This window comes from Tursiops truncatus, chromosome 2, assembly GCF_011762595.2.
Source record: "Tursiops truncatus isolate mTurTru1 chromosome 2, mTurTru1.mat.Y, whole genome shotgun sequence".
Lineage (NCBI taxonomy): Eukaryota > Metazoa > Chordata > Mammalia > Artiodactyla > Delphinidae > Tursiops > Tursiops truncatus.
In genome coordinates, this window is record NC_047035.1 from 78,210,979 (window position 1) to 78,226,048 (window position 15,070).

The following is a 15,070-nucleotide window of genomic DNA, read 5'->3' on the forward strand; positions in this document are numbered from 1 at the left end:
CATCCATTTTGAGTTCCAAGCTGAAAATATTTTCTCCGTTCTCTAAACTGTCACTATTTCTTTCCAGAACAGTCATGTGACGTTTATGGTGCAATGCCATGAATTGCAATTATTTGTGTATGCCCTCAACTAGAATAGGATCCTTAGAGGTCAAAGAACTTTACTTGTGTCAGTTACTCATAGCTCCTCCTATCGTCATACATATAATAGGTACTCGTCTGATTACTCTTTTTGTCCTTCCATATTCCATGTGTAACATCACTAGTATAACAGGAAATTTCATATACTAGTGGCTGAAAGCTCAGACACTTTTTCTTGCCCCTTTGCCCTCTCTCCTTTCTTTTTGCCTTAGACCTCCAACTCTGGTCCCAGGACGTGGCCTTATGTTTATTCTACCTGTCCTCCATTCTCTTCTCCTTTTTCTTTCATTCTAGTGATAAGAGTAGCCTAATTTTCAGCCCCTTAGCAATGATTCAATCTTGAAATCACAGGTAGTAGCAGCTGATTCAAGTTCTGACAGAAGTTTCATAAACAAATTGTAAAATAAGCACTGGACATAGATGCAGTTATAATTTAATAGTATTATCAAAAAAGTCAGGACAACAAAAGAAAGAATTTCAAAAAACAATCAGTTAAGTCTAAGAAATCAAACTGCGTTTCTAAATAGGGTAATGCTGGCATCTTGGGCAGGACAGTCCCTTCTAGAAGACGGTTCTGCTAAGGTACTCAACATCCCAGACCCCCATCCATCAAACACCAAGAGCTCACCATCCCCTTCCTCTACCCCAGTCATATGACATACCACCATGTATTTTGAAACACAGGGTAGTGCTGTTTCCATTTGAGAACCACTGCTCTCATGAATCAAATCAGTAAAACTTAAAAAGGAAAAATGAGAAAAATATATCACTGAACAACTATAAGAGGTGTTTAGAGGTTTTTAAAAGCAATATTGTAAAGTATCATATAAGGAAGAATTTTAAATATTGGCAATTCCAAAAGATCCTGTCCAATATCTAAAACAGAAGTTTAGAAACCATATTATTTATTTCTAAAACTGGGTGGTAGGTACCCTACACACTTTTATATATAATTCTTTGTGTTGACTTAGTATATAAAACAAATTAAAAAAATCACCTAGGACACAAAAAGGAAAAACGGCAAAGACATTTATCATTACGTATACACACTCTTTCAAACATGCATATCACCATACCGTCTTCAATGACGCGCCCTTTATCGTCCAGCATGCCCTGGACCTCACAGCCTCTGACATAAACCAGGCCAACCTGCTCAACAAAAGGTCTCCTCCGGTCAAACTTGGTACCATAAGGTTTTGTGGGACGTACAGTAATTAAAAAGCATACATCATGCTTCCGAAGTCCTAGTAAAACACAAAAGACATGTCCACTTATTAGAATGACATTGCTTTGTCTCCTGTTGGCAAATTCTCATCCTCTTATCTTTTGAAAAGGTATAAAAAGCATTTAAAATATCAGAGGTGATCAATGATTATACGTGCTTTGTAATACAATTATGGGTTTTCCTATAACCTTCAATACTCAATGTTTGACAGCAATAATTAAATAAAAATTTCTCTTTATATTAAAATTAGAAACTTTTATGCTGTATATACATTACTGAATAAGTCCTCCAGATCATGCTACAGCTCCAAAACTGGATGCTTGTCATCATTCTTATTTATAACATTCTTAATAAGTAACCAAAAATATGGTTGGCATGTAATCCATCTATATCATATTTAGCAGGTTTCAAACATCAGTTTAAATTGTCCATCAGTGTCATTTCAACAACAGTCTAATTGTATTGCACCAGAAGAGGTCAAGTCTAGAATAATTCATCAAGGCACAAAAGCACTGTTTATAGATAGCATCTTGAGAAGGCAGCTGAATATATATTGCTTCAGTTGGCAAATGCTGAAATTTTTATAAGCAAATGCCAAGAAATAGGAGACTTGTGCCAAAGTCTGTAGTTTCTCAGTCATTGCTCAAATTATGGATTCAACTGGATTCCCAGCTCTATTAAAAATACACACTGGAAGACAAGGGACACAAAATTAGACCACACAGCATATAATGTTACACCACTTAACCTTCATTTTTTTCCCCCAATTCATTTTTTTCTTTAGTTTTATTTATTTATTTATTTTTGGCTGTGTTGTGTCTTTGTTGCTGTGCACGGGCTTTCTCTAGTTGCAGTGAGCGGGGGCTACTCTTCGTTGCAGGCTTCTAATTGTGGTGGCCTCTCTCTGTTGCAGAGCACGGGCTCTAGGCACACGGGCTTCAGCAGTTGTGGCACGCGGGCTCAGTAGTTGTGGTTCACAGGCTCTAGAGCGCAGGCTCAGTAGTTGTGGTGCACCAGCTTAGGTGCTCCACAGCATGTGGGATCTTCCCAGACCAGGGCTGGAACCCGTGTCCCCTGCATTGGCAGGTGGATTCTTAACCTCTGTGCCACCAGGGAAGTCCCCCAAGTCACTTCTGTTAGTCATTGTATAGTATAAATGCAAATTTAAACAGTCTGCTTGCTCATAACCTTGGTAATAAGAGATACAACTAAATCAAATCAGCCATGTAAGTGCGTGGCTAATAGTATTAATTAGCACCATTCTGGTTTGTTTCAATATAGAATAGGGTTTAAGTGTGCTAGAAATAGTAACTGATTCACAATTATGACTTCATTGTTTATTTCCCAACAAATTCTATGCGAAGAAGCAGGAGAACAATGAAAACTAAGGGGAAATGATCTACTATGTGAGTTGTACCACCTTTATGACTTCTGATCTGCACAACTCATTAAAACTTCCCAGTCTCAGAGCCAAAGAAGTGGCCCTGAGAAGTAATTTAATCCCTACCAATGTTACCTTTTGGCATCACAGAGGGATGCTGTAGGACGTCTTACATCCATGTTAAAAATACCTGTATTACAATAAGCTGAACTCTCCTTTCAACCATTTGCATTTACTCCTGGCTGTGCCTTCTAGGGCAGGATCCAACATTTCAGTTTCACTAATTCTGTTTCCTTAATTTTAAATGGGGTAATGGAGAAGATAAGGGCCTGAGCTTCACACCTTCTTGAAGGGACAACAATGTTTTACAGCATTTAGTTTAAATTCTTCAAAAATTTTCTGTTTTTACAGGACAGTGTTCATTGCTATTTACAGAACCTCCCTCTCATTTTTTACTTGGTTGCTCTATCTGGAATCAATAAAGGGCCTGAATTTTGGCTTTGGCCTCCCAGAAAACACTCTTCTCCCCACCATGCCCCAGATGAATTGCTTGTCCCACAATACCCTATTGTTCCCTATCCTGCCCATCAAAATTTACCCATTCTATTTCTCATCTACCAGAGGCCTATGTTTAAAAAAACAAAAAAGACTATTTGATGGCCTTCTGACTACCAGTCTCCGAAGTGATGGAGGTAAGAGACTCGTAAGGGGTTTGGGATAACAAATCCTTTTTTTTCCTTAACACTATAATGCAGGCTTGTCATCTGTCATCTATACATTTCTACAAAGGGTCTTTTTTTTCCTTCAAGTTTTACTTCTAGTCATCACGGCTTCTAGGGGTGGCCAATAAGTTATTTCAGTTCATTACCCACTATGTAAAACAGTGTTTATTTTAATACCTCCTTAAGCTCCAAAAGGCGATAAATGTAAAACCTTCTTCAGCAACTGAATGACTTTCTCACAATTCAGCAATAATAAGGGTACCTATTATTCTAGATGTGTAATGCACCAGATTTGAACAATTTTGAAGGATACAAGAGCCAAAAAAACAATCTGTCACAAACTATACCAACTATGGTGGCCACTTGTTAAACATTTGGCCAGCTTTGCTGCTGGCTTCCTTCAGAATTATTTGATAAATATATCATACAGACCCTATGGTTATAAACAGCTATATTGAGAGCAATAATTTCTGAAAACTGATCCTTTAAGGGACTATCTCTTTCCTTCTGGCATGCCAAGAAGGTAGAAGGAGATAAAACCTACCAGTTCCTGTTTCTCATAATGGGACAGCAAGAGCTCTCATAGACAGCTGGGAGAAAAATACAAAAGTGCCAATTAAAAATCAGTTTACATGCCATTTCTGGCACAGGTGGGTGGTATTGATGTTTTAACTCCATTTGACTTAGTAACTTAGAACATATCTGCCTCTATATAAAATTGTGACATAGAACTCCCATCCCTAAAACCTTGCTTAGTAAAGAATAGGGAAAATAACTTCCCTGCAATTATTATTTATCCTTGAATACATTTGATTTCACTGATTTTTTTTATCTGACTTCTTCTCTTTGGTACAAATTGTATGCATCCCTATTCACTTTACTTTGACTGCTTTTATCTCTTAAAAATACCAATTTTCCTTACTTGCTTTGCAAGTGTGCAAGTTATATGTGGGTTCCCCCCTTTCTTTAGTGAACACAAATATTTTATTCTTTTTATAGTGATCCTATAAATTCATAAACATTATCTTCCTAAATTTTATGATTTAAAATGCTCTCCTCTCAGCTCTGCCAACCGCAATTTTCACAACACTGATATACGTGCTATTTTATGCTTTTTATTAGAGTATGAAGGTATTTAATTATTCTTGTATGATCTTTGGTATTTTTACTAGTAGTAACTATAAATCAATTGCCATTCTTTAAAACAAATTTTAAAGATAAAATTTAATAAATTTAAAAGGGCAATATCTGGTGAATGTGCTTTGCTAATGCTCTAAGTAAAAGTCTATAAATTGTAACAGCAAAAGGTGACCACTTCTTGAAAGGCAAAGTTACCTTCCCACTCATCTCTGATGTGGTCTCTGACGTTCAGATGGATGCTGACATCTGCGCGAACCCGGGTTGGCCAGTTCTCGCCTATGCTGGGTTTGGCAACCTCCACCACGGTGAACGCCACGATGGGCTGGGCCATTCGTGCCCAGCCACCGAATACCACCCCGCCATACTCAGACTGCCTGGAAACCAGAAGCAGAAGACTGGTTACCCAAGCAAAGATCAACTTTTGCTCAACTTTGGACAAGTTAAACTAGTAACTAAGAATACATGGTTAGCTAGTATTTAAGCCCTAACATTAGTAACTCTTATTTCTAAACTAAAAAAAAACCCCTAGGGCTTCCCTTGTGGTGCAGTGGTTGGGAGTCCGCCTGCCGATGCAGGGGACGCGGGTTCGTGCCCCGGTCCGGGAAGATCCCACATGCCGCGGAGCGGCTGGGCCCGTGAGCCATGGCCGCTGAGCCTGCGCATCCGGAGCCTGTGCTCCGTAACGGGAGAGGCCACAACAGTGAAAGGCCCGCATACCGCAAAAAAAAAAAAAAAAAGAAAGAAAAAACCCCTAAGTCTCAATATTTAGGAAGTATATATGGTAGGATGAAACAGGCAAACATGGCCCAAAAAAGAAAGGGAAGTAGAGGAATGTCCCCCACATTCTCAAAAAAACATATAACTCTATGTACGTAAGAGATGAGCCATTTTGTCGAAGAATGAAATAATCCAGCACATTCAGTTTTATTTTATATTCTTACCCTCTTCCCCTCTTCATCAGGATAGCCTCAACTGTTTACATTTTATCTTATGTATTATAAATACTTCTATAAGTTGCTTCAAAAATCTTTTAGAACAAGCTAGACCTTAAGAAATTAAAAATAAGCAAATGACAATATCTATGCAAATGCTTTCTTTAGGGCACAATATTTAAAACACTGAAAAGACACTGCTATGGGTGGGAGTGTGGGGAATCATCAAGCTACCTGTAATAACCAGAACCACTAACAAGCAAATATTCATTCTTTCTTCTTATATTGGTGCTTTAGCTTTTACATTAAATAGTGTATTGGGGAAATCTGTAATACAAAAACTGCAGCAACACTTCAAAATTGGAAAGTACTGCCAAAAATGACACGCTTACAAAGATAAAGGAAACCTATATCCTAAGTAAAGGCTTTTGTAAATAACAGAAAATTATAAAACTTCATAACATCAAAGAGTGAAACTAATTAAAAATAAAAGTTTTGCAATCCAATGACTTGGTCAGTACTAAAACAATTTCTAAAAGGCAGTACCTTGTGTCTAAAAGCTTTTGTAATAAATTTCTATCACCTCCCCCATTTTTCACAACTTTATTGCAATATAGTTTATATACCATTAAATTCATTCACTGTAAATGTACAATAACTTTTAGTAAATTTACAAAGTTGCGCACCCATCACCACAATCCAATTTTAGAACATCTTCATCGTACTTTAAAAAGATCCCCCTTGTCTACTTGCAGTCAACCCTTCCTACTCCCAAGCAACCACTAATCTACTCTCCCCAATTCTTTCCTCCTTTATAAAATCTACCTGCAACATGAGGCATTAAAAGAGTATAGATTTCTGATCCTCATAAGCACATCCTCTTTTACACTGCTCAGTTTCAGCAGCCTAAAAACATGATTAGAACTACACAATACGTAAAAATGCCTCTGCTACTTTTCCACCTTCAAGACATGAAACAGAAGGAAGCCCTATCCCTCAAGATCTCATAATTTTTTAACAGTTTCCAATAATGGGCAATTAGGAATGAAAATTTAGAAAAATTTATTATCAATAGTTATCTCCAAAACATAACATTTTCTTCCACTAGCAGAAAATAATGTAAATTTTAAAAAAATGGGGCTTCCCTGGTGGCGCAGGGGTTGAGAGTCTGCCTGCCAATGCAGGAGACACGGATTCGTGCCCCAGTCCAAGAAGATCCCACATGCTGCGGAGTGGCTGGGCCCGTGAGCCATGGCTGCTGAGCCTGCGTGTCCGGAGCCTGTGCTCCGCAACAGGAGAGGCCACAACAGTGAGAGGCCCGTGTAACACAAGAAGAAAATATATATATTTTATTAATAAACCATAAGAACTCCAAGTATTACTGCTTTATTTGGCATTTAAGTAAAATATAAATGAATTCTACTTGATGAGCTGCTAGTTACTAAGTCCCTACTTTGCAAAATGACCAAAATTAGGTCCAGAGTCTGAGCATATAAGTGCAAGGTAACCATAAATTATAAGGCAGCTTTCTGATCAAGCACTCCCCTGGGGTCCAAACAATGGGCAATAATTTCAGCAAAGCTGTGGGCAGAGACGATCAGCCAGTGGGTATACAAATTGCACAGTGCTAGCCTGCCCACTGACTCAACTGATTATTAAGTCAGAAATACTTTGTTGTGTTTTAGACTCTCACCCAGAACAACTTTTCACATAATAATTAATTAAAAACTAGAACTGTGTATGAAATAAAATATGGAAGTGAAAAAAACATCATAATCACAGTGTCCATGCAGCTCTCTGTAATTAGTAAGGAGAGAAGCCTGGAAGATACCTGAATCAGTTCACACTCAAAATATGTTAAGCTTTTCACACAGAATGCAGTATAATTGTACATATGTATGCATGGTGTGATAATAATTTAATGAAAATTCATTTTACAGAATTATTTTACTCATTTACAGTCAACTGTGATATATAACTTATCTCCAATAATTTCATACCTAGAATGAAATAGTGAACGAAGGGCATTTACCCAAAGTTAGTCATGTCTAAAAAGCAAAATGAACCTTCACAAATCTTATAATGCAGAGCTGCCTACAACAGAATGAAAGTCTTTTCTTAGCTAAAGGAGTTCCAGACAGAAGCTAGCAGGTGGAAAGCTGAGTTTAGGCAGAAAAGTTCTTCAAATAACGAAACCTACTCAACAGGCCCTTAAAGTAAATGCTGATGATTTAGTCTCTTCGAGGCAACCTATGGATGGAGGGCAGGGAAGATGTTCCAATGTTCCACTCTGTGCAATGTTCAGCTATGCCCCTCATCTCCTGCCAGGTCCTTTAGAGAGGCTGACTGAGACTAGTGGTGACAGCCACAAGAGCGGCTGGAGTAACAGAATACCCCTTTATCATAAGCTTCTCCCAGGACTTAAACTGCCCTGCCTAGTACAGGCCTGCTGGCCAGCCCATACCCTTCCCTCTTTACCCTTTTACTAATGCCCAACCTCCTCCCCCCTACATTTCTCCCTCCCGCCCCACTTCCCAGAACAATGACCTCTCTTCTCTTACCCTCAGCCCCACTTCCAACGACCCAGATACATATTTTCTATTTTAGCACTTTGGATATATCTAATTCACATTCAAGAACTTCTCACAGAATAAATATCTCATATTTTAAAGGGCCTCTTCACCACAGATATATTATTTCTAATTACACATGTGAGGTTTCTGACAGAAGTATGTCAGTCACTGTTTGCATCTCTTCATTGCAAGTGGAACCAATTTACTAACCATGGCTTCATTCTGCTGACACTATCCTCGATGTCCTGCCTAATTTCATAAGTTGATTCTAAGCGGAAGAGATTAAAGTTCCTTAGGAGGTAATCATGAAGAGTCAAAAACTGCAAATTCAACTTGGGAAGAGCAAGACAACCTGAAAAGGAAAATAACATCCATATTTGAATTATTTGTTTTAATCAGACATCTGCTTTATGTATTAAAACAAGGCAGCACAAATTTGTTAAGAATCTAGTTTAATGGTGTCTAAAATACAGCATATTTGATAAGGTCGTATTCTTATTTCCACACAGAAACTGAAACCAAATTAACAAATGCTATCTATTAAGACTGGGAATAAAGGATGAATTTCATTAATACATGTAATCTGCACATCAATGACTCATATGCAAACAGTGCTTCTAAAAAGTATTTAAAGATACTTAAAACTAACACAAGTAGTTTAAAAATTCTTTCTTTACCACCTAATCTGTATTTGGCGAATCTCAAAGTAAATAATGCTACTGTAAACATAGCCCATGACCAAATTTACCAAAACTGAATTAGTATATTACATTACACAACTCTATCTTCAGTGATCACTATGGTGCTCTGAACTTTTGCCGTTTTGCTAGCCTTTAAGGATAAGGCATTGATTGTATGTTATTCCTGGAGTCATTTCCCTTCTCTGACAACATTAATGAACCATATTCTTTCCATTACCTTCACCTAACACTATTTCCCTGGGATAATAAGTAACCAAGCACTCAGCACCAATATCAAAAAGGTCAAAAAAGAAGAACCCCAGGGACTTCCCTGGTGGTCCAGTGGTTAAGACTTCACCTTCCAGTGCAGGGGGTGCGGGTTTGATACCTGATCGGGTAGCTAAGATCCCACATGCCTCGCAGCCAAAGAACCAAAACATAAAGCAGAAGCAATATTGTAACAAATTCAATAAAGACTTTAAAAATGGTCCACATCAAAAAAATCTTTAAAAAAAAGAACCCCCAAACACATTTTACTAGCAAATCATATTATTTTCATCATCCCTATCCATACTTACCAAAGAAACAATGCACCTAAAAGCAAGAAACATCAATGTACAAAAATTTCACATCATTTGTTAGTAAACTCTGACTTATAATCTAATTCAATTTCTTTCAAGCCAGAAGCTGAAAGCATCTCTTTTGATGGCATACTTATATTAAAAAAAAATTAACATATCACTATTTTGTAACCCTCCCCGAATTAACAAATCTAGGTATTAAACAGCAATATCACAAAAACAGAGACAACCAGACATCACGTGCCTCTTGATGAAAGAATACACCGCCACCAAGGATCTTGCCAAAGAGAGAATACCTCTGCCTGATCAAGCCAATTTGTAGAAAAAATAAATAAAGAGCAGAGGGACATGTTGAACTGTACTGTGAGTAGTCAATTAGAAAAATCTAGACTGTGGAAAACTATACAGATCAAACAACTCAGGGTCTTCAAAAGACAAAAGAAAGGGATACAGTTGGTACCCGTAAAATAAAAGGCATCTTAAAATGTACAGGACTGACTACGGTGTCTAGGGATGCACAACTGGGTAATAAAACTATGAAGAAATAGTGAGACAGTGATTGCTATAAAAGTCAAGAAATGGTTACTTTCCAGTGGAGGGAGAAAGCAGTAAGTAGGAAGGGGTACACAGGAGGATTCTGGGATAGCTGACAAGGTGATTATAAGGGTTTTAGGGTATTTCCCTTAAGATAATTAGTAAAGCTCTATCTTTATTTTGTGTGGGCTTTCTATATTTGTGTTTATTTTACAATAAAACGGTTTTAAAAAGGCAACACTTTACAAAGACTTTCTTTACAATCTTATACTATATTTTTTAAATATCTGCCCCAATTTCACACTTATTTTCTCTCCTTGGGAGCTGGAAGCAGCTTGCATAATTGTGCTGGATTGGCTTTGATCTTTGCCTATCTCACAGCATTGAATACAGAGCCCCACAAGTACAGTTTCACCCATGGTCAGTGAAGAACCATGGCAAGACAGGTACAAAGACAAATTTTGAGAAGTAATTCTTTTTACTTAACTTCATTAATCATAGGAGCGAAAGAAAAGCAACACTTTATACTAAGCAAAATATGTTTTAAACTCAGACCAACATCACTGAATAGTACCAAAAGCTAGATATAAGACTGTTTACATTTTCAAGGACACAAACTTTTCATTAAAAAGACAAAATATTCTTAAGTGTTATTCAACATATATGATCACAAATGCTTTTAGTATGAACAAATTAGAAAAGTGAGAAAGGAATGCATTAATCACTGTCAGAATATAAAAAGATATGAAGACTGATTATTCTGAAATCTAGTACAATTTTAGTGCACTGGGTTTATTGGAATTATGGCTCTAGGATACGACTCTGAAGAGACAATTTTCTTTTAAATAAATATACCAATACGTATATTGGTGATCTCTTTAAAATAGCCACATCTCTACAAATCATGACACTGTTGTTCAAAAAACTTCCAGAAATTTTTTTTTGAAATATGCCTTCAAAATGTGTCAGAATGCACTTTGGCATATACTCAATTGTGGCAAATTCTCATCATTAGAGGATAAGCATTTAGAAACAAATCTGTTGAAAGAGGTAGATGAACATAGTAGGCAATACTACTCTGGGTCAAAACTAAGGGTTTATCTTAACTAATGATAATGTCTTTCTTTTGAAGGTCATTAGCTGGCTCTACAAGGAATTCAAAAGAACCTGTAGAAAAGGCTTTGAAAAATAAAACACTACCAAATAAAGCCTGCTACAGTGACATAATGAAAGCTACACTTCTTGTATTATTAGGTCTCCTGAACACACAGCTTTACGGGCACATTTTATACAGGATGATACACACACACACACAAACACACATTTCATTAGGCAATGCTTAAATTTAATAAAAATCCTTAATGTTAAGCATTCAAAACACTGAATAGTTTCTAGCTTCTAAAGTTGAACTTGAGGGTACCAGAAAATTACCCTAATGTATATAGCAGATAGGAGTATGTTCAGTTATATATGATGAATTCTAAACTAAGTTTCATGTTACATCTGAATACTGTACTTCGTTACCATACCTTCCCCAGAATAGTACTCAGTTGGGACAATATTTTCATCCCATATGATTTTCTCGGTTGGATACAAAGGCATCTGGTTCAACTGCTGAATCTGAGAAATTCGACGCTCATGACGAGATACCTAAAGGAAATAGGTTTAGAAAGAAAGTCAGAAGTATCTTTTTTCAATCAAAATAATTTATGGAGAAATTCAACACAAAGTATGGAATGAGAAGTTTCATGTCTTTGAGTTATTGTAGCACTTAACAAGAGATTTTTTTTTCCTTTTTTCATGTTCTCCACAAATCAAAGAAGAAAGAGGTACTGATTGTGATGGACTTTGGAATCAGACAGATCTGAGGTCAACACCTAGCACCTCTACTTATGGGCTATGTGAAAGCTGGGCAAGTCACTTCAAACTCCCTGATTTTAGTTTCCTTTTCAGTAAAGCAGATTAAAATGTCACTCCCTTCTTAGGTTTCTTATGAAAATGAAGTGGAATATTGTAAAATAATGTCAAAGTGTCTGGCACATGCCAAGACCTTAAAACCCACAGCAACACAGCATTCACCAATGTAAGAAAAAAAAATGGGAGCCCTAAGTTCTAGGTTACAGTTTTCATTCTTGTACTAACTAGCTAAATAATCTGGATAAGTTTACTAATAACTTGGCCTCAGTCTTCTTTGTAAAACGAGAGAGTTGTACTTGATGTTCTCTATGTACCCCTCCATTGTTAATACTACAGTGATCTACCTCAAATACAGAAATAAGTTTGTTACCTAATTAAGAGATGCCAAAATAATGATATATTTGAAAAATGTGTCACGTTCTTTTCAGTAGAGATAGTATTGTTTTAGGAAAGAAGACTGTGATATCATCTAAACAATATGCATAGTTGAATTTTTTAATCATATTTGGTTGGATATTAGAAGATTCCAAAGCCTGAAAAAACTCCCTTAAGAGGGGGAGGAAATGAAAGATAATGCTGTAGCGCTATAAATTTTTAAAACTGTTTTCTTTTCACGTAACTATTTAAATTTTAAGGATGAAATCTTAGCTATAAGACCCTAAAAAGCATAGATAGGATCAACTTTATACTCAAACCTATTTTCCATTAGAAAGGTTCCTGGAAAAGTCCCCATTTCTTTCTATAGTAAGGATTTATTATTAATCTCCAAAACCTGACTTACCAGAGGAGATTTTACGTTATCAGAAAACAGGCCAAGGAATTTTTAGAAAGCACTTGTAGTCAGAGACAACAAAAAGTGATTTGTAAGAAGGAAGGGAAAGATAGTGACCCAAGACATACATTTCATGTAAGTAAATATATCGATAAAAAAGTATTTTCTATACTTGAGTTAATTTAAAACCCTTCCCAAGGATTTCTCTCCAAATGGCACTTAAACACCTGTCACCAGGCTTAAAACACCTGCTACAAATAGTTTCCTGTTACTACCCCAAAATAAGCATATTATCTTCCTCTCTACAGTAAGGAACTGTATTTTATACCCTGTATTAGAAGTATTACCTTGAAATATGTTACAAAAACATGTGCCCATTATTGTTCCATATGTGTAAAAATATGTATTTACAAATCCATGCAGTGCACATTTGTATAGGTATAAAAAATGTCTGAAACGTATAAAAGACAACTCAACCTTATAGCAGTCAGCAAACAAAAAATTAAAACAAGTTTTTTTTGTTAACCCATGAGACTGGCAAAATTGAGGCGACTCAGCATCCAATGCCGATAAAAGCTCAAGGAGACATACTTTAATACACTGTTGATGGGAACATACAGCTTTTGGAGGACAGTTTGGCTGCATCTTTTATCTTTTTAAATAAGCACATCAAATAATTTCACTTCTGGGTACCTCTCCTAGATGTCCACATATGGGCACAAAGAGGCATATATTAAGACTGCATCATTATTTGTACTAGTGAGCATGCAAACAACCTAGATATTCATAGTGGCGTATGGTTAAATACTCATCCACTTTATGAAATATCTCACGGAAGTTTAAAAAATAAAGTATATCCCTTCCCCTCAGTTTTGCTATGAACCTGAAACTGTACTAAAAAAAATAAAACCTCACACAAAAAAGTATTAGTTTAAGAGCTGATGCTCAAACTAATATTCATTTCCCAAAATGCTTGAGAAATCCCTTAGAATTCTTAAACCACTAAGTTGGTAATAACTTTTTCTATTTTTAAACATTCCTGAGCTCTCTAGTGATAAAGGTATGGCTTGATACTCAAGGTACTATATTTAAACAATAACTTAAAAATAAACAGATAAATAGATAGATATCTGTGTGTGTCTGTGTGTGTGTGTGTGTGTGTGTGTGTGTGTAGGTATAACTGTGATCTCTTAAAGGCAGGAACAGTGTCGGCCATCTCTGTATCCCCAGTGCTTGAATCCAGTGTCTGACACAGATGTTGCTCGTAAATATCTGATGGAACAAATCCATGCTATAAAGCAGTTTTAAGAGGTAAGAGACTTGAAAAAAGAAATCTAAGAGATGAAAAAGAAATCTGACAAAATCAAATGATGATATAGTTCCCAAACAAGTAGGCATTACCTACCAATTTTTTAGCCCAGAAAAAAATCTGTACCAACCTACATCTTTAAGAATGATTCAAAAAAGTAGGGAAAACCACATGCAAAATTCAAAGAACATTAATATTTACCAACAATTCTAGAAGAAATTCTTTATCAAAAGTCGTGTCTTCACCTTTAGGAAGAGTTGGTAACAAGCAGAGGTATGATGCCACCTGGTGGAGTGTATTTGAACTGCAGAATAAAGAATATTCAGATCAGAATATTTTATTACAATTTAATTCATTTTTGAAACATAATTTTACAGATGGCTTAAAAATTTTCATGTAGAAAATATAATCCTATGACACAAGCAACAAATATATGAAATCAGCAAAGAGTTAAACCCCTAATACAGAATTCTCAAATTGTCTTCTGCAAACCTCTCATGGTCCCCAAGATTGTTTCAGGGAAGCTAAAAGGACAATACTTTTTCATATTAATACCAAGACATTATTAAGTTTTTTTCTCACTGTCTTTACATATACAGTGACAGTGCGATAATGGGTAAAACTGGTGGCATGGATCAAGGCAGTGGCACCAACCAGTACAATAAGTGGTCACAGCATTCCTCACTGGGACACAGTTATTGAAACAAACAAAAAAAACCCCACCAGTTTTGTTTAAAAATGTCCTAGATGAAAGAGTAAAAAATTATTAAGGTTATTAAATTTGGACTTGAGTATCTGTTTTTTAAAAAATCTGTGTGACAGAGTGGGAAGTACACATTTTGCACACAATTTTTACTTGTGTAAAAAGAATGTTTGTCAGAATGACTGACAAACTAGTTATTCAGAGTTGAAAAACAGCAAAAAATCTGAACAAAATAAACCTGTCTTCAAGGAAAATAACTGACAGTATATGTTGCCAAAGATAAAATTTGAATTTCAGAGTGAAAAACTGAAATTTTGAAAAACTTGCATTTGCCACTACTTACCTGACAGCTTTCAACCACTCAAATACAGTTTCATTACCCCCCACAGCCCCTCAAACCCTCTATCCCTGGCCCTGGTAACCACTAATGTGTTTTCAATCTCTATAAATCTGCTTTTTCC

At 36.3% G+C, this 15,070-nt stretch overlaps 1 protein-coding gene across 4 annotated transcripts in view; it reads right to left on the minus strand.

Annotated features, from left to right (window-relative positions):
- AQR (aquarius intron-binding spliceosomal factor) overlaps positions 1–15,070 on the minus strand; it is a 111,562-nt gene that overhangs the window by 59,900 nt on the left and 36,592 nt on the right. For all 4 annotated transcript variants that reach the window (XM_019935244.3, XM_019935243.3, XM_019935245.3 and 1 more), the window contains 5 exons: positions 14,108–14,210; positions 11,438–11,558; positions 8,324–8,465; positions 4,804–4,982; positions 1,217–1,384 (listed from right to left, as the gene is read on the minus strand). In XM_019935244.3, coding sequence (XP_019790803.2) covers positions 1,217–1,384; positions 4,804–4,982; positions 8,324–8,465; positions 11,438–11,558; positions 14,108–14,210 — 713 coding nt within the window. The remainder of the gene's footprint in view (positions 1–1,216; positions 1,385–4,803; positions 4,983–8,323; positions 8,466–11,437; positions 11,559–14,107; positions 14,211–15,070) is intronic.